Consider the following 27,710-nt stretch of genomic DNA (forward strand, 5'->3'; position numbering starts at 1 on the left):
TCTACCGCACCTTTAATCGCTTCCATTTGCCCCCAATTTCCCCCGAGCTCTCCCAGTGCCCCCATTATTCCTCATTATCCCCCAATACTCCCCCAGTGCCCCCCAGTGCCCCCCACTCCCCTCCCGGACCTCCGCGCCGCCGGGGGGCGCTGTGCGGGGCGGCGGCCGCTCTGTCCCGCCCCGCGCGCGCGGTGCGTTTCCGGGTCGGGGCGGGTGTAAATCGGGCCGCGCCCGCCGCCCCCTCCCAGACCCGCGGCCGCCGCAGCCGGAGCAGCCGCGCCCGCGCCGCCGCCGCCGCCATCCCGCGCGCCCGCCCGCCGCGCTCCCTCCCCGCCTCCCCCCCCCTCCCTCCCGCCCTCCCTCCTCCCGCTCCGCCCGGAGCGCCCTTCGCCCAACGCCGTTACCGGCGCCGACACAGGTAGGCCCGACCCCCGATCCCCCCCCCCCCCCCCCATCGCCCCCCCACCGCCGCCCCCCGGCCCTCCCCGCGGGCCCCCCCGCGCCCCCCCGGCCGCCATCCGGGTCCGATCCGGCCCGGGCCGGGCTCTCTCGCGGCCCCCCCCCGCCGCCCCCCCGCCGGCCGCGCCCTCACGGCGCCCGCGGCCTGCGCGGCCTGTGCGGCCTGTGCGGCCCGCGCGCCCCGCGCCGCCGGCCGGCGGCAGAAACGGCCCTGGGGGCTCGGGGGCCGCCGCTGCCGCCTCCCGCCGCCCCCCCCGCGGCCCCCCCCGCCGGAACCGGGCCGGGGGGGCTCGGGGCGCCGCGTGCGTCACATGGCGCCGCCGCCCCCCGCCCGGGCCGGGCGCGGGGGGGGCCCCGAGGGGCGTGGGGAGTTTTTTTTTTTTCCTCCCCTTTTCTTTCTACTCCGATTTCTTGGAGTTTACGTTTTATTTTTTTTTTTCTTTCAGTTTTCTTTTTTAATTTTAGGAGTTTTTTCTTTTCCCGCCCGGGCCCGGTTTTTCCGCCATCCCGCGCTGTTGTTTTCCCCCCGCCGGAGCGGGAAGGGGGGGCACGGACGGGCGCGCGCGGCGCCGCCCCCCCCCCCCCGGTAATCCGGGATCTTCCCCCCGGGCCTGCTCGGAGCCGAACGGCGATCCCCGGTCCAGGGGGGTTCGGAACCCTGGGCCGGTGCCTCTCGGCCCGGTTCGGGATCCAGGGGCCCATTTCTCCTCGAGGCCCCCCCGCTCTCCCAGAACTCGGCCAGTTTCCCCCGCCGGGCTCCGGGTCCTGTTCGGAGCTGCCGGCCCGCGATCTCCCTCGCCAGCCCTGTGGTTGGGCCCCATCCCGGGGGCTCCATCGTGGCCGCGGGGGTCTCTCCGGGACAGCCGCTCCCTTCCCGCTTCCCCCGGCCGGGCTCGGAGCCGGGACCCCCGGCCCGGTTCCCCCCCCCCCCGCGCAGGAGCCGCGTCCCCGCCTCGGGCACGGGCTCGCTTCGGAGCCACGTCCCGACCCAGCAGCCCCGTCCCCGGCTTTGGGATCGTTTCGGGGAAGTTTCCCTGCGGAGGAGCCTCGCTGGGAGCCCGGCCCGGGCCCGCCGCACGCCCGGAGGAGCCGCTCGGCTCCTTTTGTCCCCGGGCCCGCTCCGCTCTCGCCCCGCTGCCGGGGCCCCGACCCCCGGCTCTGCTCCCCGAACCGGGCTGGATGTGGGGGGGATGTGGGGCTGAGCTCAGAGAGGCCGCGGCCAAACCCCGCGGTGCCAGCGCGGCCCCGGCCCTGCCCCGGCCGTGGTTAAACTTTGATGGGGCAGAAGCGGGGGCCGAAATGGGAGTTTATTTACCGGATTGCCGTGAAACGCTCGGCTGGGGCCGGCCGGGCTGTTTTGCAACCGCTGCCGACTCAGGTGGTTTGAAACCTGATCGTGCGCTCATGTGGCCTTATCTGGGTCTGAGGGAATCGCCTCGGAACCTGCTCGAGAGGCCCCGCGCGGGCTCAGGGCTCGGAGAGGCCGATGGAGTTTATTTTATTTTCTCCGTAATCCCGACTTCCCAAACCCCGGACCTGGGGCTCCTGCTCCCGTCGGGCAGGGGCGGGAAGACTTGGGCTGGGGGAAGTTTGGGGGTCGCAGGGAGCAGCTTCCCCGGAGCTGTAGGGACCGCAATTAGTCCTCAGTGTCCTCTTGGGATCCCTGGTTGTGTCCAGGAGCTATTTGTGTCCCCAGTGCTACTGGGGGGTCACCCTAAAGTACTCATTTGTCCCTCAGGGAACAACTCCTGCAAGCAGCAGGGCTGGGACGGGGCAGGGGCTGAGGGGGACCCTCGTGGTCCCGAGAGGGGCTGGATCCCGGTGGGCTCGGGCCGGTTCAGCCCTGGAGATTCATAGGCACAGGAGCCAAAGCGCCGTGGATTGGCCCAGCGCTGCCGGGGGGCGATTTGAGGGGAGAAGCAGCACGGGGGGGCTGCAATCCTGCCTGGACGGGCGGGGGGGATTGGCAGAGCCCCTCCAGTCGCAGCCCCTCACTCACCCAGCCCCTCTCCCCCCAGCCGAGGCCCGAGCGCTGCCGCAGCCTGAGCCGAGCCCACCATGGACACCGGAGTCATCGAAGGGGGTCTCAATGTCACACTCACCATCCGGCTACTCATGCACGGAAAGGTTCGTGTCCCCAGCCCTCTGTGGGGAGCCTGCCGGCCACGGGCTGGGCTGGGCTGGGCTGGCTGCTCCCCTGGTTCTGGGGTCTGCTGGAGCTGCTGTGGGCTCAGGAATGTGCTGCTGGCACCCGGGCAGGTCCAGCGAAGAAAATAATTATGGGGTGTGGGGGGAACGATCTGATGGGGAGCTAAGGTGGGAGCAAGATCAGCACAACTGGGATAAAGCCCGGTTATCTGAGTGGCAGATCTCAAGTGTTCAGGAGCTTGTTTTGACTGTGAAGAGAACCGAGTTTAGGCTTGGGACTCCAGGAGTTTTTAAAACGCTGACTAATGGTGCTTTTGTTTCCATCCCAGGAGGTGGGAAGCATCATTGGGAAGGTAAGTGAGGAACGAACTCCCCTAGCCCTCCTTTCCCCTTCTCCCCTCGTCCCCCTCCCTCCCTCCCTCCCTGCAGCCGCGCTGACGCCTCTCTCCCTTCTCTTGTCCCTCACAGAAAGGGGAGTCGGTGAAGAAGATGCGTGAGGAGGTGAGTGAGGGGAGCAGGGCAGGATGATGGGGCAGGGCGGACAGACCGATGGATGGACGGGGCTGGACGGACGGGGCTGGATGGACAGGGCAGGATGGATGGAGAGGGCAGGATGGACGGGGCAGGATGGACGGCCGGCCGGCGGGGCTGGATGGACAGGGCAGGATGGACGGACAGGGCAGAGGATGGACGGCCGGCGGGGCTGGCCGGGCTCCGCGGGCTCCGCGGGCTCCGCAGGCAGCGCGGCGGCGGCGGCGGCGGCGGCGCGGGGAATGCCGGGAGGTGTGGGCAGGCGCGGCAGGAAGCCGAGGAGGAGAAGATGGCTGCCCGAGCCGAGGGAGGGGAGGAGGAGGAGGAGGAGGGAGGGCTGTGTCCCCAGCGGGGGATCCGGAGGAATCCTGAGGAGCTGCCGGAGCACTGAGGTGGCATTTGCCTCCCCGCAGAGCGGAGCTCGCATCAACATCTCGGAAGGGAACTGCCCCGAGCGGATCATCACCCTCGCGGGACCCACCAACGCCATCTTCAAAGCTTTTGCGATGATCATTGACAAACTGGAAGAGGTGTGTCCACGGGCCCCTGCAGTCACTGCCCCTGTTTGTCCCTCCTCTCTGGATGGGCTGAGCCCGGGATGGGCCCCAGGGGGCCCGGGGCCGTTGTTCTGCTCGGGCAGCCGACGTTTCCCCGCCTGGCCCCCGATCTTTGTCCGGCCCTGCGCCAGGGCAAGGTCCAGGCAGTGCTGGAGCCAGAGCCCCACAGGGACAGGAGCTTGGAATCCCCCTGGCTCTGCTCGTGCTGCTGCCACTTCCCCCCAGCACACTGCAGGGCTCTGCTCTGGGGCTGCAGCCGTGTGGGGCTGGAGGTCCTGCATCGTGTCCTGTTAAACCAGTGAATTCTAGGGGGATTTTGCTGTTGGATAACCTGGATCTTGCAGCTGTTAGAGCCTGCTCAGGGCTCTGTGATGTCGAGATTTCCATCCTGCTCCATGTTGGAGTTGGGAGTGCCCCTCATCTGGTGTGGGGCAGCGCTCTGTAGCCCTCACCTCGCCTGTGGGGATACAAATTCTGTTGTCCTTTGCATTTGGGACGCTACCCAGGGAGGAGCAACGCTGTGCTGGCAGCTCTGTCCCCAAACCCCCCTGCTCTCACCGCAGCCTTAGGGGCTGCAGAGCTTGGAGCTGTTTGTGCCCGATGCAGGGAGCCAAGTCCTCCAAGGGCTGCACGGCTCTGCAGCGCTCTGGGCTCCGGCCTTGGAGCCGAGGCTCTGCTTTTAGTAGGTCAGTTGAGCCCTGGCCTTGTGCCTCCCCTCCCCCTGCCAGCACATGACCGCTGTAATCGGCGCCGGGATTGTTTTTCCCGGAGCTGCTGCCTTGATCCCTGGTGCAGTGGGAGGCTCCGCGCTGACCCTGGAGCCGTGGAGTCCCCGAGCCCCCCCGCCCCCAGTCCCTTGTCCCCTTCCAGCTCTGGTTCCTGCCTGGCTGAGGTGGGATCCAGCCCGGGGCCGTGCCTAAACCCGTTTCTGTTGAGGCAGCAGAGCTTGGCTGCTGCTTCCCCAAAATATATCTGTGTTTTTTTTCTGGGCCGCTGAGGAAGTCCTGGGAAACGGGACTGGGAAAGCCCCGAGGTCACCTTGGCCTGGGCCGCTGGTGCCAGCGTCACCTCCCTGTCCCTGTCCCCGTGCCGGGCACGTCCCCAGCGCGTGCCCTCGCAGCAGGGCTGGGCCCTCAACACCTCCTCTTCCTCGCAGGACATCAGCAGCTCCATGACCAACAGCACAGCTGCCAGCCGGCCCCCGGTCACCCTCCGGCTCGTGGTCCCTGCCAGCCAGTGCGGGTCCCTCATTGGCAAGGGAGGCTGCAAGATCAAGGAGATCCGAGAGGTGCGTGGTGCCCAGCCTGGGGGGACCCACGGGGGGCGGGTTCAGGTGTCCCCACCCCAGGGATGTGGCGTCTCCGGGGATTTTTGGAGCTCCCTGTATTTTTAGTGCTCGGAAACTGAGACTCAGGGCAGACCTTGCTCTGCCTGCTACTGTCGCTCACAGCTGGATGCCTGGGGCCTTGCTGCCCCCTTCCCATGACTCGTGGTGACCCTTCCCTGGGCTTTTCCCAGATTTTAGAGAGGGAGATGTGCTCCCTTGGCCGTGCCATTTAAGCACCTGGTGCTGCTGGATTAACTCTGCTGGCATGGAGACCGGCTTGGCTTGGGTTACAGGGACAGGCTGAGGCCAGGTCCCCTCTGCCGCCTCAGGCTCTGGTGACGGAATTGTTTGCAGCTGGGATTAAAGGACTTTATTTTGGGGAAAGGAGGAGCTGGGGGGGCAGTTTTGGCTATGTATAACCACGCACGGGGTTCGTCGCTGAGCTCTCAGCCCTGTCCGGGGTCTGACGGGCTATTTTTAACCCTCGGCTTGGCAGAGCACGGGGGCACAGGTCCAGGTGGCAGGGGACATGCTGCCCAACTCGACTGAGCGAGCCATCACCATTGCTGGGATCCCACAGTCCATCATCGAGTGCGTCAAACAGATCTGCGTCGTCATGCTTGAGGTAGGGCCCCTGCCCGGGCCTGTCCCTCGGGCTGCAGGGCGTCCTGCTGCCCTTGGAGGGCTGGAAATGCTCAGGGGGAGAGCAAAGCAGCTGCTGGGGGATAAAAGGATAGCTGGGGATTACAGCCTCATCCAGGTGAGGCTTTTGGAGCTGCTTAAAACCGGGGTCGAGCGGGGCCTCGAGAGCAGCTCATGGTGTCACCCACGGCCCTGCCGTGCTCCTGGGGGTCCTGGGAGGAAGAAGTAACCGTGCCCTGGGTGCCCAAAGGGCCCATTTGGGTGCCCAAAGGGCCAGCTGGCAGTGCAGAGCAGAGCCCTGGGCTGTGGGGAGGGAGCTGCTGGTGCCAGCAGCGCTCGGTGCCTGACCTGTCCTTGTCCTCTCTGCCTTCACCCAGTCTCCCCCGAAGGGTGTCACCATCCCGTACCGACCCAAGCCATCCAGCTCTCCCGTCATCTTTGCAGGCGGCCAGGTAAGGCCTCTCCTCTGCTCCTGGGGTGCGGGGTGGGCTGGCGAGGGGAGGGCTGGGGGTCGTTCCGAGCTGTCCCGGCCGCTCCGCGTGCCCGTCACCCACGCTGTGCCCTCGGCCCCCAGAGCCAGCTCCAGCCGCCCCTGCTCAGGGGTGGCAGCAGGGAAAAGGGCCGATTGGGGAGGAGAGGGTGCTGGAAAACTCTCCTAGAATTAACCAGCCAAAAAGCCATGTGCCAGCGTGGTGGCGGCAGTAGGGTTTGAATGGGGCCGAGCTGCCTAAGCCAGGCTCTGCCCCCGGCTGGCTCCAAGGACTCGCTGTGACTTCCTGTGGGTGACTGGCCCGGAGGTTGGGGGTTCTCTGCTCTCTGCCACCGGTTCTCGGGGTGCAAAGGCTCAGCCTGTGCCATGGGTAGGGTTGGGGTGCGCAAAGGCTTCGTCTCACAGGAGGGGAGGGTGTCGGACAGGAGTAGTGTCAGGTAGACTGGGCTTCAGTCCCTCCTGCGCTGAGCTGGGGAGTGGCCCGAGCCCCACCCTGAGCCACCTTGCAGGGGACAGGTGTCCCCTGGGGTTCCAAGCACCCGGAAGCCCTCGGGCTGGCGGCAGGCGGGGCCCAGGTGCCACCAGGGCCACCCTGCGGCCCCCGGGGCTGTCCCAGAGCTCGGAGAAACCACGGCCACAACGCATCCGCTGCCTTCCTGCTGCCAGGGAGAGCCCTCGGGGTGGGCAGGGCCTGGCTTTGTCAGTGGGGGCCTCGGTAGGCAGGGAAGGGGGTCAGGGAAGGGCTGTAGCTGCCGCCGGCCTCCCCGAGAGCCAGGCCTGACTCTGCTCTCCCCCCTCCCGGCCCCGCCACGCCACGCTTGTTCTGGGGACGGACCTGCCGCCGTCCCCTTCCTCCCCACCCCTGCCCTTCTCCCTGCCTCTTCCTCCCCATCTGAACCCGGTCAGCCCGCCCCTCCCGCCTCCCCGACAGCTTCTCCCGCCGCTCTGCACCCCGGGGGAAGCCCCCGCGCCCCTGGCCAGCGGCGGGGCCGCAGCTGCGGACCCCCGGGCGGGAGCCGGCCGCCTTCCCCGTTAGAGCAGTGAGGAGCAGGCTTCCCACGGCCACGCATCTCTTCCCTCCCCTTGCCCCTCTTCTCCCCCTTCCTTCTTTCCGCCCCCGTCCCCGGCCCAGGCCCGCGGCAGCCGCCCGGGCCCCCTCCCGTGGGCCTTGCGCTCTCTGTCCTCAGAGTCGTGCCTAGAGCAGGGCGAGCCCTCGATCAGCACTGAGCTAATGTGGATGTTGAGTTTGGTGTTAGCGAAAGGTTTCGGATTGACAGCCCTGGAGACTGAAGTCCTCTAATTTATCCACAGGACAGGTACAGCAGCGGCAGTGCGAGCTACCCCCACACCGCCCCATCCATGTGCCTCAACTCTGACTTGGAGGGACCACCTCAGGAGGTGAGAGGGGAGTTCAGTCTCCACGGCCCGTTCAATCCTTGGCCTCTCTGAGACTGCCAACAAGGGTGGCATCCCTGTCCCCGTCCCCCAAAACCGACAACGGTGGCTTTTTGTGCTGTGGACTCCTGTCCACTGGGAACTGGACTCTGAGCCCACCAACCTCTCCTCACGCAGGCCACCCGGCAGCCACTGCATGGCAACGAACTTGGGCCAATTCCAGCCTGGGCTGCAGTTCTTCCGGTGACCTGGAAGTGAGGCTGTGTACCCCCCTCTCCCCTTCCTCTCCCACCCGCCCCCACCTGCCCGGCCCCCCCAGACCTCCCCAAACCTTAGCCAGCCAGGCCCCAGCCAGTGCCTCGCCCTTTCTGGGTAGCTTCAGGAGGAATCTGAAGTGTGTGGCCGTCCCCTGTAACCTCGGGGACACGGAGTTGTGGCAGGTCAGGCCCTCGCCTCGTTCCCCTCCGAGCACTGGGCCGTGTCGAGCAGTGGTAGCCAGCGCCAGCACTGACCTGTAGCTTGCCCGGCGACGTTGTCCTAGGCGTGTGGAGTGACGAGAGGACTCGGAACGGGGCAAACTTTTTTTTTGGGGTGGGAGGGGAGGCGGGGGAGCTGCCGGGCCGGGGCAGAGAGGGGCCAGGAGCAGCAGCAGGGCCGGCGGGGGCGTTGGAGCCTCGCTGCCTGCGCGGGGGCGCAGGGATAGCAGCATTGTCGGACTCACCACACCATAACATCTTCATCAAGATCCCAGCCGTTCTCTTGTTGGTTTTTTTTTTTTTTTTTAATTTTTTCTTTTTTTTTTTTTTTTTTTTTCTTTTTTTTTTTTTTTTAAATTCTTATTTTTTGTCTGCCACCTTTTTTTTGGGGGGGGGATGGCACGGATTCTGCCCACCCCCTCCCCGTAGCCGCCACGTCAGGCCAATTCGAGTAACCGCCAGCCTAGAAACTGCTTGTGACAGCATTTATCCGTCCCCGCCTCTCCTGCCCCACTTCCCTCGCCCCGGAGAACTCTCCACCTTGGCTCTCTGACTTCCTGGCTAGTTGAAATCTGTCTGTCCCTGGGTGGCTGTCCGATGGTTGTTAATAGGACTGTTTTCCTCCTTTTGTAGGCCTATACCATTCAAGGACAGTATGCCATTCCACAGCCAGATGTAAGTTTTTATTTACAACTTCTTGTCTTGAAATCCACCCTTTTCCTCCCCCACCTTCCAAAAATTTTCTCCGTGCTTTCTCCACTCGAGCTGGCTCAGCTTGGGGCCGAATACTCGATCTGATCCGAGCTCCCCCAGCACCTCCCACCCCCCAAAAAAAACCTCGCCCCACCTCAGCTGGCCCTCCTGCAGCCAGCTTCAGCCAGTCTCAGATCTCTCCTTGGATCCTCCCCCACCTCCTCTCTGACACCTCCCTCCTCCTTATTATATTTTTTTTCCAAACCCACCTCTCCCTGGCTTGGCATTTCACACCAGCTCTGGCTTTTCCTTTGCCCCCCCCTCAATTTGGCACGAGATCCGCCCCCCCAGCCAGCACACGGTGGCTCTGTCGCGGTGGCTCTCCCGGGGCAGGGGACAGCTGGCCCGGCTCTCAGGGCGCAGGTGGCAGTCGGGGCGGGGGGTTGGACCCGGCCCAGCCCAGCCCGGCGGGGCCGGTCGGGAGCGGAGGGACCATCCCGGCAGCGGCCGGCGCTGTCGGACACCTCCATCCTCTGGCACCCATCCTCATCCCGTAGGGGCCGATCGCTGCTCCTGGCACCTGTAGGGCAGCGAGGGGGGTCGGGGGCTCCGAGGAGGCCGGGCTGGCACGGCAGAGCTCCGTGCCCGCTCCCTGCGCTCCCCGCCGTGCCGCCGGCACCTGCTCCCTCCTCCCGCTCCTCTCTGCTTCTGTTCCTGCGCTCCTCCAGCCCCTGCTGCACCGAGGGGGGGTGGGCACAGCCCCCAGCCCCGCGGCCGGGCCGGGGCAGCGCCGAGGGGCCGGGGCGGGGGCGGCGGGGCCGTGTCCGTGCGGGTGCGCGCGGCGAGTGCTGGCCCCCGGCCTCGGGAAATGGCTAACGCCAGCTTCTCTCTTCTTTCTCCCTCTCCCTCTCTCTCCCCCCCCTTCCCCTCCTCTAGCTGACCAAGCTGCACCAGTTGGCAATGCAACAGTCACACTTTCCAATGTCTCATGGCAACACTGGATTCAGTGGTATGGAAACTCCTTCTCTCCGTGTGCGTTGGTGCCCGGCCCGGCTCCCGCGTGGGGCCGTGCTCACAAAACCCTAAACCCAAACATTGCCCCGGGCCCGGCCAGGTGACCTCTGCTGTGAGTGTGCGGGGCCGCAGGGGCAGGGCCTCCATCCCTCCATCCACGCTGCTTCCCTCGTGCCCCCCGTCCTGGCAGCCGTGACCCCCGGCCCGCAGCTCTCCCCTCCGGCTACTCCGGGCCTAAAGCAGGCGACTGCTGAGCTGCACCAAATTCGCTCTAGATTTGCTAACACGGCTAAAAAAAAAACAAAAAACCCAAACTGCCTAAAAAAAGAAAGAAAGAAAACAACTACCCATTTGGGGCTCTCAATTTGAGACAGCCGAACTCATTGTGACTTGTATCTTAACAGGCGTTGACTCCAGCTCTCCCGAGGTGAAAGGCTATTGGGGTAATGATCCAAACACACGATCTGTAGTTGCTCTGTTGCGTATTGATGCTGCCCAGGGTCTCGTTCTGCCTGATAGATGCTGCCCGGATCGGGGGGAAAGGGGGTTGAGGGGCGCCCCAGAAGGGCCGGAGGCGCAGCCTGGCCGGGCCCTGGGGCACAGCTGGGTAGGGGAGAGCAGCAGGACTGGGTGGAGGCTCGGCTGTGCCAGTGAGCTGTGGGCCCCGAGCTTTAACCCCCCCCAGCCCAAAAAACACACAGAGAGGGGAGCAGCCCCCCGCTGAGGAGGAGCTGGAGCTGCCCCGGGAGGGGGGACAGCCCCTGGTGTCACCTGCTGTGTCCCCCTGCCACGCCCCGGTGCGAGGCCTCGTCCCTCTCGCAGGGAGCGAGCTGGGGAAGGGGGGAGAAGTGGAAGAAATTGTTGAGACGGCCCCAGGCGCAGAGCTCAGCCCTGTGTGGGGTGTGAGCAGCCTCCCAGTGCCCGCTGGCATAGCACGGCCCCGGGCTGCAGGGAGGAGGAGGAGGAGGAGGGTAGCGGTACCTTTGGAAGCTGGCCCCGCGGTGGGAGCAGAGCTGAGTGCCCGGCTGGAGCCCCCCAGTGCCAGCCCCCTGCTCCAGGATTGTCCCCCTTGATGGAGGGGACACAGAGGGGAGAGCAGGGACAAGGGGGAGCAGGGAGGCAGGGGTGGGGAGCAGCGGGGCTCAGAGTGACCTCCCCGCCTGCTGTGCCCTCCCCCCCCTGCTCGGAGCCCTCCCAGGCAGCCTGACCCTGACCCTGGCAGCACTTGGGGTGCTGCACCCCCCAGCTGCCCCCCACCCTCACCTGGGCCCCCTCTCTCTGTCTCTGAGCAGGTTTGGATGCCTCTGCCCAAACCACCTCCCATGAACTCACCATTCCAAACGATGTGAGTATCCCTGGGGGGGGGGTTTGGGGTGGGGGTCCCTAGGGTCTGCCCCTCTCTCGGGGGCTCTGGGGTCCTGTCCTTGCCTTTGAGGCTGTGGTGGGCTCGTGGCTGCACCCCAAACCACCTCAGGCCACTCTGGTTGCCACCACATCCCCTGTCGCTATTCCAGTGGTCTTGAAGGCGAAAAAGCCTTTTTTTAAATCCCTGACCCCCCTTTTTCCGGCTCCTTAAGGCCCCGCTCCCAGGAATCCATAATCATGGAACTGTTAAGGCTGGAGAAGGCCTTTAAAGGCCGCCAGGTCCCACTGTCCCCCCAGCACTGAACTGAGTCCCCGAGGGCCACACGGTCACCATTTTGGGCACCTCCAAGGCCGGTGTCTGCCCGGTCCCGCCGGCGGCGCCCGGGCAGGGCTGAGGCCGAGCTGAGCCCGTTCTTTCTCCTTTCCCAGCTGATTGGCTGCATCATCGGGCGTCAGGGCGCCAAGATCAACGAGATCCGCCAGATGTCCGGGGCTCAGATCAAGATTGCCAACCCCGTGGAAGGCTCCACTGACAGGCAGGTGACCATAACTGGATCTGCAGCGAGCATCAGCCTGGCCCAGTATCTAATCAATGTCAGGTGAGTCCCCGTGAGCCCTCCCGGGTGCCCTGCATGGGGGAAGGGGTTTCCTTCCTCTGTCCCTGTCCCCTCCCCGTGCCTGCTGTCCCCGTTCCCCGCTGCCATCGCCTCCAGGAATGCTGCAGGGTGAGGAGGGGGCTGGGGGGAGCCTGGCACTGCAGAGCCTCTGCTGTGCCCCCCGAGGGGTGGCAGGAGGGGCTGCCCAGCATCCCGGAGCCGCTGGTGCTGCTGGCAGCGCCTGGCTCTGCTCGGGGCCCGTCGTGGTGTCCCCGTGTCCCCTGATCCCTGCCGGGAGCTGAGAGGGGCTGGGGGTCCCCGGGCCGCGTCCCTGCCGCTGCACGGCAGCAGCTGCTGGTGGTCGCCTCTGGACTTCGGCTCCTTCCTGGCCCTCGGGGGATCCTGGGGGCTGAGCCGGGCTCCTCTGGGGGGTGTGGGGGTCCCGTGTGCAGCTGGGCCAGGCCTGGCAGCACCGTCCCATCCCTTCCCTTCCCATCCCTCCCTCCCTCCCTCCCTGCTCCTTCCCTCCCTCCTCCTCCTCCCCCAGCTCGGCTCCTGCGCCGTTTTCGCTGTTTGTCCTGTGCTTTTTTTTCGCATTTTGTGCTGTTCCTTCCCTCCCACCCACACCCGTGTTTTTTTTTTTTCCTTTTTTTTTCTTCTTTTTTTTTTATTTTTTTCCTTTTTTTTTTTTGTTTTTCTTTTTTTGTTGTTTTCCTTTTTTCCTCTGTTACAGTTTAGAAAGCGCTAAACCCTCCTCCCAGGCAGCCTCCGTCACGATCCCTGACCACCTCAGCATCAACCTCTCTCAATCCTCCACCCCTTCTTCTTCTTCCTCCTCCACCACCACCCCCTCGCTCGCCACCGCGGGGGCCTCCGACGCACCCTCCAGCCTCCCCAACCCTCTTCCGACCGCCCCTTGTGTCTCCAGTCTGCTTGGCATGAAACCTGTCCCTCTCCTGGCGCTAAATGTCGTGTCTGCGGCCAAAGGCGCCGCGGCGCCCGCCGTGCCCTGTGTCACTAACAAACTCAAAGCCGAGAAGCAAAGGTTTTCCCCGTACTGAGGCTGCTCCAGGGGCTGCCAGCACCGGGACCCCGCAGAGGAGACTTGGAACAACAAATTTTTTTTTTTTTTTTTTCCCTCTCTATTTTTTCCTCTTTTTTTTTTTTTTTTTTAATTATTATTTTTGGGGTATTTTTTAGATTTTTCCTTTTTTACGGAGCTCACGCTGCCCTGGCAGCAGCAGAGCTTTCCTTGCCGGCCGAGAGACTGTGTCCCTCTGTCCTGTGATGGTCACAATTCCTTCTCTGCCTGCCTGTAGTTGTTGCTTGTTACATTTTTTTATATTTTTTTTTTCCATTTCTCCTCCTTTTCCCGTTTTTTTTTTTTTTTTTTTTTTTTCTTCCCTTTTTTGAGTAGTTTGGGCACAGTTGTGGGGGTTTGGGGTGGGATAGGGGGTGGAGGGAGGGAAGGGAGTGTGTGATTATTTTTTTTTTTCCGTGGGAGGGGGAACTGCATCCCCGGTGCCCTGGGGGGGCCTCACCTGTCCTCTCTTAACTGTCTGTACCTGTAATAAAGTTGCCACGGTGAGAATCTGCTCTGGTAGATGTGTGCCGCAGCGGGCCCGGCCCGGGGGTCCCCTCTGCCTCGGGGGGTCTCCCCCCACCCACTCCCCTCAATCCCAGCGAGGGCCGAGCCCGGAGGGGCCGGGGGGGGTGGGCTGGCCTCGGGGGTCCCTGCTGGCTCGGGGACCCTCTGCCGTGTCTGTGTGTGCCCTGCACCCCCTGCCACCCGGGGGGTCCCTGCCCTTTCCCTGCGCTCCCCCTCCTCCGCTGCCTCCTCCCCACCCCCTCGGGGGGGTCCCGGGGGTCTCCCCCTCCCCAGACCCTCAGAGCAGAGCCCCCCACGCTCAGCCCAGGCCGGGGGGGCTCCTCCCTTTCCTGGCTGCTTGTGCAGAGCCCCCCGCCCCCTCCCGAGGGGGTCCCTGTGGCGCCTTCCTGCCCCCGTCCCCCGAGGGCGGCCCTGCCACGTCTCGGTGCTGGGGGGTCCCTCTGACGCCCTTTTCTCGTTGCAGGCTCTCCTCGGAGACCGGGGGCATGGGCAGCAGTTAGGGGGGCCCCGGACCCCCCCGCCTCGCCATCCATCTGCGGCCCCTTAGCACCGACCCAGGTTTTAAACTAGTTTGTACATTTTCGGTTCCTCCAGCCTCGCGCCACTCACCAGGTTCAGTTTGTTTCAAAAAAAAATTTTTTTTTTTGTTTTGTTTTTTTTGTTTTTGTTCTGTTTTTCGGGGTTATATTTTTTCCTCTCAAATTAAAAGCATTTTAATTCCTTCGTTCAGCTCTTAAAATTGCTGAACCCCAGATCTTAGTTTTATAAAGCTTCTCTCTCCTCTCCCCACCCCCCCAGCACCTTCTCCCCTCCTCTCCCCGTTTTTTCGGCTCATGAAGTTTCTGTTTTTGTCATGAAATGTAAGAGTGGAAGAAAAACGAAAAAAAAGCAAAAAAAAACAAAAAAAAAAACATTTCAGTTTAGTTCTGTAACGTCAGGAAATTTTTCAAAAAAAAACTGAATAAAAAGATGGACTGGAGCTTTTCCTTGTGAATAGAACCTGCAGGATATTTTGGTTAATGGATCTGCCTGTCTCAGTCTTTATTTGAAACCCCCCTGGCTCTTCCCAGTGCTCCCAGTATGGTCCAGTTTGGTTCTGGAGAGGGATGAACCACCCCAGCTGGTGTTTGGGATCCTTCCAGGGGGTGGAGAACCAACCCAGTGCTCCCAGTCTGGCCCAGTTTGGGTGCCTTGGAATGGGATGAACCCATTCCCGTACGGGGGACGGAGCTTTGACCCCTCTGATGAATTTTCGGGGATCTTCCCCTTTTCCCCCCAAACTGGTCTTCAGTGGGAACCCACTGCTGGTTCTGTTCCCTCTCTGCTGTCCCCCCTGGGACCCCCGGGGGTGACACAAACCCCTCCCAGTGCCACCAGTAAGGAAGGGGAGGCTCAGCCCCCGCTGTGAATTTGGGGTGTTTGAGTGGGACCTGCACAAACAAAGGAGGCCACGAACCCCCAGCAGCAGCCGCAGTAGAGAGCAATAGATATTTATATAAATATTTGGGGCTGTACAAGTGGGGGAGTGCAGGGTGGGGGTGTGGGGGGCACACAGGTCACAGGCCCGGGGGGGCTGTGGGCCGGGGGGGCCCCTCGCCGCTGCCTGAGTGGTCCAGCTCTGCACTGTCACAGTCCGAGTCCTCGGAGACCTGGGGGGACACAAACGGGGACATGGGGACATCCCAGGGCAGGGGGCCTGGGACCCCTTCCCTTGGCCACCCCAATGTGGGGGGCTCAGAGACCCCCCACTCACCCCATGGGGACCATTCCTGGGGGACTCAGAGACCCCACCCCACCCCATGGGGACCATTCCCGGGGGGCTTAGGGGACCTCACCCCACCCCATGGGGACCATTCCTGGGGGGCTTAGGGGACCTCACCCCACCCCGGTGCCCGTCCCTGGTGGGGGGCATCACCTTGGTGGGGCTGAGCCCCCCGTGCCGGCGGCCGGGCCCCTCGGGGGGAGCCGCGTCCAGCGGGATCTCGGAGCCCTGGGACAGCAGATCCTCGGAGCGGTCATCGGGGCGCTCGTCCGTGTTGGTGCTGCCCACGTCGGGCGTGGCGCTGTGCGATGGCTCGCTCGTGTGGCCCTCGTCGCCGTCCCCGTCCGAGAAGTTCTCCGAGCTGAAGGTGGACAGCGACTGGCGCTTGCTCATCCCTGGGGGCCACCTGGGAGGGGCGAGGGGGGTTCGGTGTGAGGACCCGGGGGGGGTCCGGACACCCCCGGAGCACCCGCGGGGGGGGCAGCACCCACCTCTGCCGCAGCGGCAGCTCCACCTCGCTGTCCACCTCGCCCTCCTCCTCCTCCGACGAGACCCCCCGTTTCTGGGGGCACACGGAGGGGGCGTTGGGGTCCTCCTGGTGCCCCTCGGGAAGGACCCTCGGTCCCGACCCGCCCCCACCCCGCGAGGGAGCGGGGATTCCTGACGCCCCCTCCCCGAGCCCCTCTCCAAAATCCAGGGATCCATTCCCCGCCCTTCCCCGAGGGCTCCCCCCGTGTCCTCCCTCCCCCTCGAAGGGTCGCGGGGCTCTGGGGTCTCACCTGCCCGCGGGTGACGGCCGCCCGGTACAGCAGAGCCGCGGGGGTCAGGTGCTGCCCGGCCCCCCCTTTCCCCCCCCGGCCGGCCCCGCTCTCCCGTTCAGGCTCCCCGGGAGTGGGGGGCTGCGCCGGGGGGGACCCTTGGGTGCCCGTCGCCCCCTCGGGTCCCACATCAGGTACCGTGGCCGGGGGGACACCCGCGGCCTCCAGGGTGCCCCCGAGGATGTCGGGGCTGGCGGCGGTGGCGGGGGGACCCCGGGGGGTTCCGGCCTCGGGTCCCGGCTCCCCGCAGCCCCCCCGGGGCCCCGCCTTGCGGTGGCGCCCCTTGGCCCGGCGGCTGCGCCCGGGGGACGGGGGGCCCTTGGGACACCCCGGCAGGGCCACCTGCGTCATGGCCGCGTCCAGCTTGGGCAGCAGCACCTCCGGCTTCAGGATGTCGGGGCTGGACACGGGAGGGACACGGGGAAGGGCTGTGGATGGGGATCCAGGCACCGGGGGGGCCCTGGGATATCCAAAGATCCCCCCTCCCTGCAAGGGACACTGGCGTCTGCAGCCCCAGAACTGCCCCAAGCACCCCAGAACCCCACTCCGAGGACCCCAAACATCTGCACACCCGGAGCATCCCCCCCTCCCCAAAGGGCCCAGACACCCCCACCCCCAGAACGCGCTCCCCCAGTGCCCCAAACGACCCCACATCCACGTCCCCTCACCCCAAATCCCCAGCACCTCCGTTTTCCCCCCATTTCTCCCCATTTGCCCCCCATTTTCCCCCATCTCCCCCAACCCCTAGGTGCCCCCCGAGGGTCCCCGGCCCCCGCTCACCGCTTGCCGTGGGGCGAGAGTTTCTGGGGCACGTTGCGTTTCTTGATGAGGGTCTCGACGGCGTTGCCGTGCAGGAGCCCCCGCGGCACCCGCGGCTTGAAGAGCCCGGGGTAGCGCTTCTCCAGGGCCTGCTCCCGCCTGCCACGGGCCACGCGTGGGCACCCGCGCCCCTGCCCGCGGCAAGCGGGGCCCGGGGAGCGGCCATGGCCGGCGGGAGTGGCCACGGGATAAGCGTGGGGCGGACAAAGGGCTGGCCACGGGCAGGAGTGGCCATGGGATGGGCACGGGGCGTGCTGGGGGTGATTTTGGGGGTGCTGCCCACCCACCTGAGCAGCTCCTTCTCCTTGAGCTCCAGCTGCAGCATGAGCGCGCTGAGCTCCATGTAGAGGTTGTTGGCTCGCTCCAGTTTCCGCTCGTAGTGCTCCCGGATGTCCAGCGCGTGCCTGGGGACACGCGTGGCGTCAGGACGCGGAGCCGGGGACACCCGCCGGGGGACAGGGACAGGGATCTCATGGCCCCGCAGCAGGGACGGTGACCCACAGCCCTCCCTGTGCCCCACCACCGCCGGTGTCCCCCTGCCCCTTCCCAGTGCTCCCAGTGCCCCCAGCCCGGCCCCACCGCAGCTCCTCGCGCCGGCGGTTGATCAGCTCCTCCTCCAGCCGGTGCAGACACGTCCCCTCCGATTTGATCTTCTCGAAGTGCAGCTTCACCTCCTCCCGCCACTCGGCCTGCGGCGCGGGGACAGCGCTGTCACTGCCCCGTCACTGCCCTGTCACTGCCCCGTCACTGCCCCGTCACTGCCCCGTCACTGCCCTGTCACTGCCCCGGTCCGGCCGCCGCGGGTGCTGCGGCCCCGTGGAACTGGAGCACGGGCCGTGCTGAGCTCCGGGTACCTGGGATTTGAAGTAGGTCTCCTGGGGGGTGGACAGGACATCGGCCGAGGCGATGTCGAGGTGCAGCAGGATCTGGCGGAAGGACGGCCGGTTCCGGGGTTTGCTGTTCCTGGGGGGAAGGACACGGCACCGAGGGTGGGCTGGGGGCTTTGGGGGGTGCTGGGGGGGGTCTGGGAGGTCTCAGGGGGGTTCTGGGAGACGTTGGGAGTGCTGGGGGGTCCTGAAGGTTTTGGGGAGCAGTGGCAGAGAAGGGTGCACAGGACACATGGGGGGCACTGCTGCAACCAGAGCACCCCCCTGCCCTGCCCACGGGGGCAGGTGCCTCGTGCTGGGCCCATGGCCCCCTCTGTGGAGGGGTCCCCCATGCCAGGGGTGCCCACTGAGCGTCCCCAGGGCGTCCCTTGGGGCGTCCCCGGGCACTCACCAGCACTGGCGCAGCAGCACCTTGAAGCCATCGGGGCAGCTGGAGGGGACGGGCAGGTGGAGGCTGTTGCTGCCCACGCCCCAGATTATGGCCGACGAGTCCACGTCCTTGTAGGGGATCTCGCCCGTCAGCAGCTCCCACAGCACCACCCCGAAGGACCTGTGGGCACCCACGGCCCCGTCACCCACAGCGGCCTCCTGCTGTCCCCGCACTGCTATCCACTCTGCTGTCCCCAGTGTCCCCAGTGTCCTGATCTCTGGTGCCCCCCCGTGTCCTTGGCACCCCCACAATGTCTCCTGTCCCCACTTCCTGCCCGTGCTGTGTCCCCAGTGTCCCCGCAGCCTCACCAGATGTCCACCTTCTCGGACACGGGCTCGTTGCGGATGACCTCGGGCGCCATCCAGGCCACGGTGCCGGCGAACGACATCTTGGTGCTCTTGTCGATGAGTTCCTTGGAGGTGCCAAAGTCCGAGATCTTCACCACGTCGTCGTAGGTGATGAGCATGCTGGGGACAATCGCTCAGCACCACGCCAGAGACACGCCAGTGACACAGCAGTGACACGCCAGTGACACGCCAATGACACGCCAGAGACACACCAATGACACGCCAATGACACGCCAGAGACACACCAATGACACGCCAATGACACGCCAAAGACACAGCAGTGACACACCAGTGACACACCAGTGACACAGCAGTGACACAGCAGTGACACGCCAGTGACACACCAGTGACACACCAGTGACACACCAGTGACACGGGCACAGCAGCGCCGCGGGCACGCAGCTGCTGCGAGCACCACCGGGTCACGGCACGGGGGGACAGCAGGGACAGGGCAGGGGACAACAGTGACAATGCAGACATGGCACCAACATGGGACAACACCAACACGGACAGGGCAGGGGACAGCACAGACACGGCACTGGGGTGTGACACCAACAGCATGGGGCAATGCCACCATGGCCATGGCACTGCCATGGGACACCGCCACGGACATGGCACCAGCACGGACGTGATTCCGGAATGGACGTGGGACCCCACGGGCACAAGGCCACCATGGCACGGCCCCTGCATGGACTGCAGTGCCAGGAGCGTGCTCCTGTGGAGGGGACGCCACCAGCACGGGCAGGAGTGGCACTGCCACGGTGACACAGCTCATGGGCACCAGCACGGGCACAGCACAGGAGGGACACGGCACCCGCCCCATGCACGTCCCCACGCCCGGGGGCACCCAGGGGTGCCCCGAGCCCCGTCCCCGGCTCACTTGGGCGACTTGAGGTCGCGGTGGATGATCTTGTGCAGGTGCAGGTAGTTCATGCCGCCGGCGATGCCCATGGACCAGTCGACCAGCAGGGACGGGGTGACCTTGCGGCCGGCACGCAGCACCTCGTAGAGCTGGCCCTGGGCGCAGAACTCCATGATGATGCAGTAACAGGGGGCCTGGGTGCACACGCCCCTGCGGGCACAGCGGCACCTCAGCGCCCGCCGGGGCCACCGGGGCCACCACCCCATCCAGGACACCCCACCGGGGTGCCCTGAGCCTTGGGCTGGGCCATGCTGGGGGTCCCCGAGCCCGTGACCTCTGTGGCCGTGTCCATCCGATGTCCATCCCGAATCCATCCCGAATCCATCCCGAATCCATCCCGAATCCATGCCGTGTCCATGCCGTGTCCATGCCGTGTCCATGCTGTGTCCATGCCGTGTCCATGCCATTTCCATGCTGTGTCCATTCCATGCCCATTCCATGCCCATGCTGTGTCCGTGCCATGTCCATGTTCCAGCATGCCCCATGCCCCATGCCGTGCCCCATTCCTGCGGTGTCCCCATGCCTGTGGTGTCCCCATGCTCGTGGTGTCCCCATGCCCACAGTGTCCCCATTGCTGCAGTGTCCCCATGCTCGTGGTGTCCCCATGCTCGTGGTGTCCCCATTGCTGCAGTGTCCCCGTGCCCCCGCCGGAGCTGGCAGCCCCCGCTCACTTGAAGGTGATGATGTTGGGGTGCTTGAGCTTGCGCAGGTGTTTGATGTCGGTCTCCTTGAGGTCCCGCACCTTCTTCACGGCCACCTCCTCGCCGTGGAAGCGGCCCAGGAACACGGCGCCCTGCGCCCCGCTGCCCACCCACTGCAGGTCCAGGATCTCCTCGAACGGCACCTCCCAGGGGTCTGCGGGCACCACGGCCATGGCACCCACCCCGCAGGACCCCCGGCCGTGGCACCCACACCCCAGGAGTGCCCAGGGCACCCCCAGGGCACCCCCATCCCCATGGTGCACCCACACACCCACACTCCTCCTTTGCCCCCTCAGACCCTCCTTTCTCCCCCACCCCTTTTGCCCTTCACCCCCTCTTTTCTCCTCAGGCCCTCCTTTGTCCCTCTCACCCCCCGCTTTACCCCCCTGGACCCTGCTTTGAACCCCCTTTACCCCATCCTCCACTCCCCCTTTCCCCCGGCCCCCTTTCCCCCATTGTCCCCCCTTTCCCCCATTGTCCCCCCCGTTCCCCCCATTGTCCCCCGTTCCCCCCATTGTCCCCCGTTCCCCCATTGTCCCCCCTTTCCCCCCATTGTCCCCCCTTTCCCCCCATTGTCCCCCCTTTCCCCCATTGTCCCCCCGTTCCCCCATTGTCCCCCCGTTCCCCCATTGTCCCCCCGTTCCCCCCATTGTCCCCCCGTTCCCGCACTGTCCCCGCTGTCCCCGTCGCCGTCCCCGCTCACCCTCGGGCGGGTGTTTGTGCTCAGCCGCGTACGCTTTCCCGATCATTGTCCACACGGGCTTCAGGCACCCGAAGAGCCCCTCCAGGAAGCCGCCCCCGGCCTGGCAGCGCAGGTGGGCGGCATCGGCCGCCAGCGGCCCCGCGGCCTCGGGGCCGAGCTCGGGGGGCCGGGAGCCCCCCCGGCGGGGCCAGGCCTCGGGGGGGGCGCTGGGGGCGGGCAGGACATCGCGCAGGACGCACTGGGTGGGGGTCAGCTCCTGCTCGGGGGTCCCGTCCGACGGCAGCGCCAGCGACGGCGACGGAGTGCGGGTCTCGTGCAGGCAGGCCATGGCCGGAGCCTGCGGGGCGAGCGCTCAGCGGGGCGGGCGAGCGGACAGCGCGGCCCTCGGTCACCCCGGAATGGGGGGCGAGCCCCCCCCAGCACCCCCGGGCACGGCTGCGGGCCCTGCCCAGAGGCGCGAGCCCCACGGAGCCAGGCCAGGGGACCCCCCAGACTCGCCCGTGACCCCTTTGCACACCCGCGTGCCCCCAAAGTGCCGGGGCCGGGCCAGCCCCGGGCACGCGCCGCCGCCTCGGGGTAAACTGAGGCACGAGGGGTCCCCGGGGCGGGGGACGGTTGCCATGGCAACAGCGCGCCCGGCGATGATGTCATCACCGAAATTGGGGGGGGGGGGTGAGTCACGGGGGTGGCGGGGGAGGGGCTGAACGTCACCCCGAGGGACCCGCGGGGGAGGGGGACACGACCCCGCCCCTCCAGGTGTCGCGCGTGTCCCCCCGTGGTGACATCACGTCACACGGTGACGTCATCCCGGCCGGGGATGGAGCCGGCCCCCCTCCCCTCCCCCGGGGAAACTGAGGCACGAGCGGGGAGCGGCGCCCGGGGGGGCTCGGGACCCGCGGGGGTCGCGGGGTCGCGGCTGCGACACGCGACAGCGCCGGGCCCGTGTCGCGACAGCGGCGTGGGAGGAGGGGCGCGGGAGCGGAACAGCGCCCCCCGGCGGCGCGCCATGTCGGGACACGGCGCCCTGTCGCGACATGCGGAGGGTGCGGGGGCGGTGGGTGACGGGGGCGCGGGGGGGTCCGCACCCAGGGGAGGGGCGCGCGCGTGCGGGGGGGACGCACGGACACGCGCCCGGACACACGGACACGCGCAGGGAAGCGCGCGCACGCGCGTGTAAGAGGTCACGGGCGCGCGCGGGGCTGCGGGGGGGTCGCGCGCGTGCACGCGCGTGTGCGAGAGGCCGCGCGCGTCCCCTCCCCCCTCGGCCCCCCCCGCGGAGACCCCGCGTCCTGGGGGGGGGGGGGAGGGGAGGGCGCGGCCCCCCCGGCCCGGGGGCACCGGGGGATGGAGGGGGCCGCGACCCCCCCCCGGTACCGGCCCCGGTCCCGGCCCCGCCGCCCCCTCCCCATCCCGGCGCATCCCCGGTCCTGCCCCCGCCCCCCCCATCCCCGCGCATCCCCCGGTGCCGGCGCCGGTACCTGCGGGGGCTCCGGGCCGCTCGCCCGGGGATGCGGGTGATGCCGGGGGGGTCCCGGGGGGGTCCCGGTGCCGGGGGGGTCCCGGCGGTGCCGGTGCTGGTGGGGCTGGGCCCGGCGGGCGGGGCCGGTACCGGGGCCGGGGCCGCGGTCGGGGCGAGCGGCGAGAACGGCCCCGCCCGACGGGAACGGCCCCGCCCCGGCCCCGCCCCGCGCACCGGAGAGACCCGCACGGGCACCGGGAGCCCCCCCGGCAGCGCTCCGGGACCACCGTGCTGCACCGGCACCCCCCGGTACCGCACCGGCACCCCGGTACCGCACCGGGAACCCCCGCACCGGAGAGACCGGCACCGGGACCCAGATACCGCATCCAGACCCCTCCCCCGGCACCGGGAGACACCGGCACCGGGGACCCCCCTGACCGCGCACCGGGACCCCGATACCGCACCGGGAACGCCCCGATACCGCGCCGGGACCCCCAAACGGCACCGAGACCCAAATACTGCATCAACACCCCTCCCCCGGCACCGGCAGGGACCGGCACCGGGAACCCCGCACCGGAGAGACCGGCACTGGCACCGGGACCCCCGATACCGCACCGGGACCCCTCCTCAGCAGCACCAAGACCCCTCCGCGACCAGCACCGGTACCGGCTCCTCCCGGACCGGCCCCAGCGCTGCCCCAGGACCCCGCCGGTACCGGGACCGCCCGGCCCGAGCGGCACACGGGGCACCGGAGCCATCCCAGTGCGGGGGTCCCAGCGATCCCAGTGCGGGGGTCCCAGCGATCCCAGTACGGGGGTCCCAGTGCGGGGGTCCCAGTGCTCCTAGTACGGGGATCTCAGCGCTCCCAGTTTGGGTGTCCCCTTGATTCCAGTAATCCCAGTGCTCCCAGTACGGGTGTCCTTTACATGCCAGTGCGATCCCAGTGCTCCCAGTATGGGTGTCCCTTGGATCCCAGTGCTTCCAGTACGGGTGTCCCTTACATCCCAGCGCTCCCAGTCTTATTCCAGTGCTCCCAGTACGGGCATCCCTCCGTGCCCAGTGCTCCCGGTGTGATCCCAGCGCTCCCACTCTGACCAGTGCTACCTCTGTCCCATTGTCCCCATTGTCCCCATTGTCCCCATTGTCCCCTTACCCCCCTCGGGGGGAAACTGAGGCACGACCCCTCCCGTCCAGCACCACGTGACCCCGCTTCCCGCCCTGCCCTTGGCGCGAGGGGTTGTGGGAAGCGTAGTCCGCCGGGGAGGGCTGACTGCGGCTGCGCGCGCTGCAGGCCGCGCCGGGCGGACCACACTTCCCAGAGCCCCCCGCGCGGCGCGGCGCTCCCGTGATGCCGCGCGCCCCCTGGCGGCGCGGGCGGCGGCCGGAGCGGCGGGGATGAGCGAGGAGGGGGCGGGCGGGGCCCGGCGGAGCGGCGGCGCCTTCCCCAGGTACCGGGACCCCCGGAGCCCCCCGGAGCCCCCCGGCACCGCCCGGGGCTCCCCCGGCACCGCCACAACCCCCGCGCGCGGCGGCGGCGGGCAAGGGGAGGGGGCGGCCTAGGCCGGGCCTCAGCGCGGGGGAGGGGGCGGGGAGGGGCGCGGGGCTGTCCCGGTGTGGCGGCCGGGGGGGACGGGGCTGTCCCTGTGCGTGTGGCGGTGCCCTCCCCGTGCCCGTATCCGCGGTGCTGCCACTCGTGTCCCCAAGTGGCAGTGCCACCCACCCCAGTCCCTGTGTCCCCAAATGGCACTGCCACCCCTGGCCCTGTATCCCTAATCTGTGTGGCTGTGCCACCCCTGGCCCTGTGTCCCTAATCTGTGTGGCACTGCCACCTCTGTCCCTGTGTCCCCACGCTGTGTGGCTGTGCCACCTCTGTCCCTGTGTCCCCACGCTGTGTGGCTGTGCCACCCCTGGCCCTGTGTCCCCACGCTGTGGCAGTGCCACCGCTGTCCCCACACAGCGCAGGGGCTCCATCCCTGTCCCTGTGTCACCAGGTCACACACAGGTGCCACCGCATGTCCCCACACTCCAAGGCAGTGCCACCCTGTCCCCATGTCCCTGTGCCCCCAGCGCTGCCACCCCCATGCTCGTATCCTGGTGCCCTGTGGCGCTGCCGCCCGTGTCCCCACGTCCCCCGGGTGGGTGACAGCCGTGTCCCTGTCCTGTCCCCAGCCTGGAGCAGATGGTGGCCGCCAGCCCCGGGAAGACGCCCATCAGCCTCCTGCAGGAGTATGGGACTCGCTTAGGACGCACCCCCGGCTACGACCTGCTCAAGGCCGAGGGCCAGGCCCACCAGCCCAACTTCACCTTCCGCGTCACCCTCGGGGACATCAGCTGCACCGGTGGGACCCCCCGGGACCCCCACAGCCAGCCTGGGGACCCCCACAGCCAGCCTGGGCCACCCTGTCCCTCTTGTCCCCTTGGGGACATCCCCTGCACCAGAGGACCCCAAACCCCCTCGGGGGTATCACCAGGGGGTGACAGGGGGACCCCAAGCCCTGTCCCCAGGCTGGGACCCCCCCTTTGTCCCCGAGGGTCTCCCCTGTGCTTTGGCATGGGGAAACTCTGGGATCCCCAAAACCCTGGGTGTTGCTGGGGGGTCCCTGGGGCCCCCGAGGGGTGCCCGGGGTGTCCCCCCCGTGTCCCCCCCGTGTCCCCTGACCCCCCTGTCCCCCAGGACAGGGTCCCAGCAAGAAGGCGGCGAAGCACAAGGCGGCCGAGGTGGCCCTGAGGCTGCTCAGAGGGGGGGGGGCCATGCTGGAGCCCCTGGAGCACAGGTGGGGGCTGGGGGGCACCCAGGAGGGGGAGGCACCCAGTCCTGGGGGGCTTCGGGGGGCAGGGAGGAGTCTGGGGGTACCCAAAGGGTGCCGTGTGGGATTTGAGGGGTCTGCTGAGCTCTGGTGGGTTTGGGGGTGTCTGGGGGTTCCCAAAGGGTCTGGGGGTGCCTGGGTGGGTCTGGGGGTCCCCATGAGGCCCGAGGGGGTGACTCTGACACCTCCCCCCCCCAGCTCTCCTTTCCCCCCGGACCCCCCGGCGGAGCCCGGCCCGGCCGCGCCCCCCCCAGCCCCCGCCGCGCCCCCCCCCTCACCCAGGTAAGGGGGGACCACCGTGTCCCCACCCCAACCCCCCCCCGCCCCTCTGTGCCCCCCAAGGGGGCCTGGGGTGCCCCCCTGACCCCGTGTCCCCACAGGGGCCCCCCCCTGGAGATGAAGACGCCGGTGTCCCCCCCCCAGTCCGAGTGTAACCCCGTGGGGGCTCTGCAGGTGGGTGACACCAGGAGGGGACACGAGGGGACACCGATCCCTCCCCTGCTTTGGGGCGATGCCCTGGCCAGGGTGGGGGGACACGGCCCTGGGGGGTGACCCTTGCCCATCAGTGGGGGGGTACACGATGGCAGTGAGGGCTCCTCCTCCTTTTGGGGACAGTTATTCCTGTTTTGGGAACAGTCACCCCCATTTTGGGGACGGTCACCTCCACTCTGGGGCTGCTTATCCCCATTTAGGGACAGTTATTCCTGCTTTGGGCTGGTACCCCTCTTTTGGGGACAGTTATGCCTGTTTTGGGTGTAGTACTCCCCATTTTGGGGCCATTATCTCATCGTGGGGCTGTTTTCCCCATTTGGGGCCAGCTGTCTCCATTTTAGGGCTGATTATCTCCATTTTGGTGCCGGTTTATATTGATTTGGGCCCGGCTCTCCCCGTGCCGGGCCCGTTCCGTGCTCTGACGCCGCGCTGGGGCTGTCCCCGCTCGGGGGTGGCCCCGCGGTGTCCCCAGGAGCTGGTGGTGCAGAAGGGCTGGCGCCTGCCCGAGTACACGGTGACTCAGGAGTCGGGGCCGGCGCACCGCAAGGAGTTCACCATGACGTGCCGGGTGGAGCGCTTCGTGGAGATCGGTGAGGGGGGAAGGGGCAGCCCGGGGGGCTCGGGGCGCTGCCGGGGGGTCCCGGCTCACCCCGAGCCCCCTCCCCAGGCAGCGGCACCTCCAAGAAGCTGGCCAAGCGCAACGCGGCCGCCAAGATGCTGGTGCGGATCCACAACGTGCCCATGGAGCCGCGGGACGGCAGCGAGGCCGAGGGCGAGGAGGACCAGTTCAACATGGTACTGGGGACACTGGGAGGGCCGTGGGCACCCCCGGGGGTCGGGGCTCTGGCTGGGCCCACCCCACGGCTGTCGCGCCGTTCCCACACCTCGGGGTGGGGGGGGGGTCGGGGCGGGCCCCCCGTGGGCTCTGCAGGTCCCCGAGCCCCCCGTGCCCCCTCCCCAGACGTGCCCCCGGCTGGAGGGGCTGCGGGGCCGCGCCCCCGGCTGCACCTGGGACTCCCTGCGCAACTCGGCGGGCGAGAAGCTGGGCCAGCTGCGGAGCCGGGGGGCGGCCCCCGCGCCCGGCGGGGCCTGCGCGCTCCTGCAGGAGCTCTCGGAGGAGCAGAGCTTCGCCATCAGCTACCTCGACATCGGTGAGCCCCGGGCACCCCGCCGTGCCCCCCGGCGCCCTGAGCTCGGGGGGAGCCCAGGGTGTCCCCGCCGTGCCCCCCGGCGCCCTGAGCTCGGGGGGAGCCCAGGGTGTCCCCGCCGTGCCCCACAGCGCCCTGAGCTCGGGGGGAGCCCAGGGTGTCCCCGCCGTGCCCCACAGCGCCCTGAGCTCGGGGGGAGCCCAGGGTGTCCCCGCCGTGCCCCCCGGCGCCCTGAGCTCGGGGGGGAGCCCAGGGTGATCCCGCCGTGCCCCCCAGCGCCCTGAGCTCGGGGGGAGCCCAGGGTGTCCGCGCCGTGCCCCACAGCGCCCTGAGCTCGGGGGGGAGCCCAGGGTGTCCCCGCCGTGCCCCCCGGCGCTCTGAGCTCTGGGGTGACCCCGCTGTGCCCCCCAGACGCCCTGAGCCTCAGCGGGCTGTACCAGTGCCTGGTGGAGCTCTCCACGCAGCCGACCACCGTGTGCCACGGGTCCGCCCCGTCCCGCGACGGCGCCCGCGCCCAGGCCGCCCGCAACGCCCTGCAGTACCTGCGCATCATGGCCGGGGGCAAGTGAGCCCCGCTCGGGGGCGAGTGACCCCGCTCGGGCCTGTGCCCCACGGCTCGCTGAACAACGCTCGGACCTCTGGACGCGGCCCCCACCCGCGGCCCCCTGACCTCTGGACACGGCCACCGTGCGGACCCCGCTGTGGGTGGATGGACAGACGGACCTCAGGCCCCGGGGTGTCCCTCTGGCCTGGCCCCCCCCGTTCTGGAGGGTCCCCGGGTGCCATCGGCCCCCCAGAAATAAAGGCTGGGGGGGTTTGTACTGCCCGTGTCGGCTCTGCCTGGGGGCTTGGGGAGCACAAAAGGGGCAAGCGAGGGCTCGGGCTGGGGTGACCACTTTATTGAGGGAGGGACGGGCCCGCGGGTGGCTCGGGATGGGCTCGGGCCGGGCTCAAGGCTCGGGGCCGGGCTCAGCGGCGGCGGCCGAAGCGCTGCGGGGTCGCCATGGTCCAGAACGGGGCCACCGGGGGGTCCCAGCTGCGGGGGCTGAGCCGGGCCTGGGGCCTCCCCTGCGGCCCCCACCCCGACCTGCCGGGGGGACACGGAACCGTGGA

At 67.7% G+C, this 27,710-nt stretch overlaps 3 protein-coding genes across 20 annotated transcripts; 2 read left to right on the forward strand and 1 right to left on the reverse strand.

The window, feature by feature from the left end:
- The first annotated feature begins 214 nt into the window (after positions 1–214).
- PCBP2 (poly(rC) binding protein 2) lies at positions 215–14,326 on the forward strand. 18 transcript variants are annotated; one of them, XM_088180724.1, is made up of 16 exons: positions 215–418; positions 2,478–2,586; positions 2,937–2,960; positions 3,076–3,108; positions 3,552–3,668; positions 4,852–4,983; positions 5,519–5,647; positions 6,042–6,116; positions 7,466–7,552; positions 7,727–7,792; positions 8,659–8,700; positions 9,655–9,727; positions 10,137–10,175; positions 11,025–11,077; positions 11,527–11,696; positions 13,766–14,326. In XM_088180724.1, exons 2-16 carry the CDS (start codon positions 2,518–2,520, stop codon positions 13,800–13,802), a joined length of 1,146 nt encoding a protein of 381 aa, XP_088036850.1. In that variant the 5' UTR covers positions 215–418; positions 2,478–2,517; the 3' UTR covers positions 13,803–14,326. The 18 variants fall into 18 exon arrangements, with proteins under 18 accessions (XP_088036850.1, XP_088036840.1, XP_088036852.1 ...); XM_088180714.1 differs by lacking the exon at positions 13,766–14,326 and adding an exon at positions 12,427–13,284; XM_088180726.1 differs by lacking the exon at positions 10,137–10,175.
- Positions 13,981–21,028, reverse strand: MAP3K12 (mitogen-activated protein kinase kinase kinase 12). Its single transcript, XM_014893095.2, has 13 exons — positions 20,692–21,028; positions 19,959–20,142; positions 19,246–19,437; positions 18,327–18,485; positions 17,980–18,138; positions 17,556–17,664; positions 17,281–17,390; positions 16,989–17,105; positions 16,663–16,800; positions 15,844–16,282; positions 15,556–15,626; positions 15,218–15,470; positions 13,981–14,951 (listed from the first exon to the last, which is right to left on the reverse strand). Exons 1-13 carry the CDS (start codon positions 21,017–21,019, stop codon positions 14,859–14,861), a joined length of 2,352 nt encoding a protein of 783 aa, XP_014748581.2. The 5' UTR covers positions 21,020–21,028; the 3' UTR covers positions 13,981–14,858.
- A 2,480-nt stretch (positions 21,029–23,508) lies between these two features.
- TARBP2 (TARBP2 subunit of RISC loading complex) lies at positions 23,509–27,418 on the forward strand. Its single transcript, XM_088180733.1, has 9 exons — positions 23,509–23,598; positions 24,320–24,489; positions 24,825–24,924; positions 25,156–25,239; positions 25,338–25,410; positions 25,922–26,039; positions 26,117–26,244; positions 26,411–26,600; positions 27,009–27,418. Exons 1-9 carry the CDS (start codon positions 23,546–23,548, stop codon positions 27,164–27,166), a joined length of 1,074 nt encoding a protein of 357 aa, XP_088036859.1. The 5' UTR covers positions 23,509–23,545; the 3' UTR covers positions 27,167–27,418.
- The last annotated feature ends 292 nt before the right edge of the window (positions 27,419–27,710 follow it).

Source organism: Sturnus vulgaris, chromosome 30 (assembly GCF_052056855.1).
Source record: "Sturnus vulgaris isolate bStuVul1 chromosome 30, bStuVul1.hap1, whole genome shotgun sequence".
In the NCBI taxonomy this organism is placed as follows: domain Eukaryota; kingdom Metazoa; phylum Chordata; class Aves; order Passeriformes; family Sturnidae; genus Sturnus; species Sturnus vulgaris.

Bases quoted from the DNA above. Each gene is read 5' to 3' on its own strand.
- PCBP2 (XM_088180714.1), top strand. From the start codon at position 2,518: ATGGACACCGGAGTCATCGAAGGGGGTCTCAATGTCACACTCACCATC. The intron at 6,117-7,465 runs GTAAGGCCTCTC...ATTTATCCACAG, and splicing joins TCATCTTTGCAGGCGGCCAG to GACAGGTACAGCAGCGGCAG. The intron at 11,078-11,526 runs GTGAGTATCCCT...CTCCTTTCCCAG, and splicing joins AACTCACCATTCCAAACGAT to CTGATTGGCTGCATCATCGG.
- MAP3K12 (XM_014893095.2), bottom strand. From the start codon at position 21,019: ATGGCCTGCCTGCACGAGACCCGCACTCCGTCGCCGTCGCTGGCGCTG. The intron at 16,283-16,662 runs GTGAGCGGGGGC...TCCCGTGTCCAG, and splicing joins CTCTCGCCCCACGGCAAGCG to CCCCGACATCCTGAAGCCGG. The intron at 14,952-15,217 runs GTGATGCCCCCC...GTGTCCCCCCAG, and splicing joins GGGGGCTCAGCCCCACCAAG to GTCTCCGAGGACTCGGACTG.
- TARBP2 (XM_088180733.1), top strand. From the start codon at position 23,546: ATGAGCGAGGAGGGGGCGGGCGGGGCCCGGCGGAGCGGCGGCGCCTTC. The intron at 24,490-24,824 runs GTGGGACCCCCC...CCTGTCCCCCAG, and splicing joins CGGGGACATCAGCTGCACCG to GACAGGGTCCCAGCAAGAAG. The intron at 24,925-25,155 runs GTGGGGGCTGGG...TCCCCCCCCCAG, and splicing joins CTGGAGCCCCTGGAGCACAG to CTCTCCTTTCCCCCCGGACC.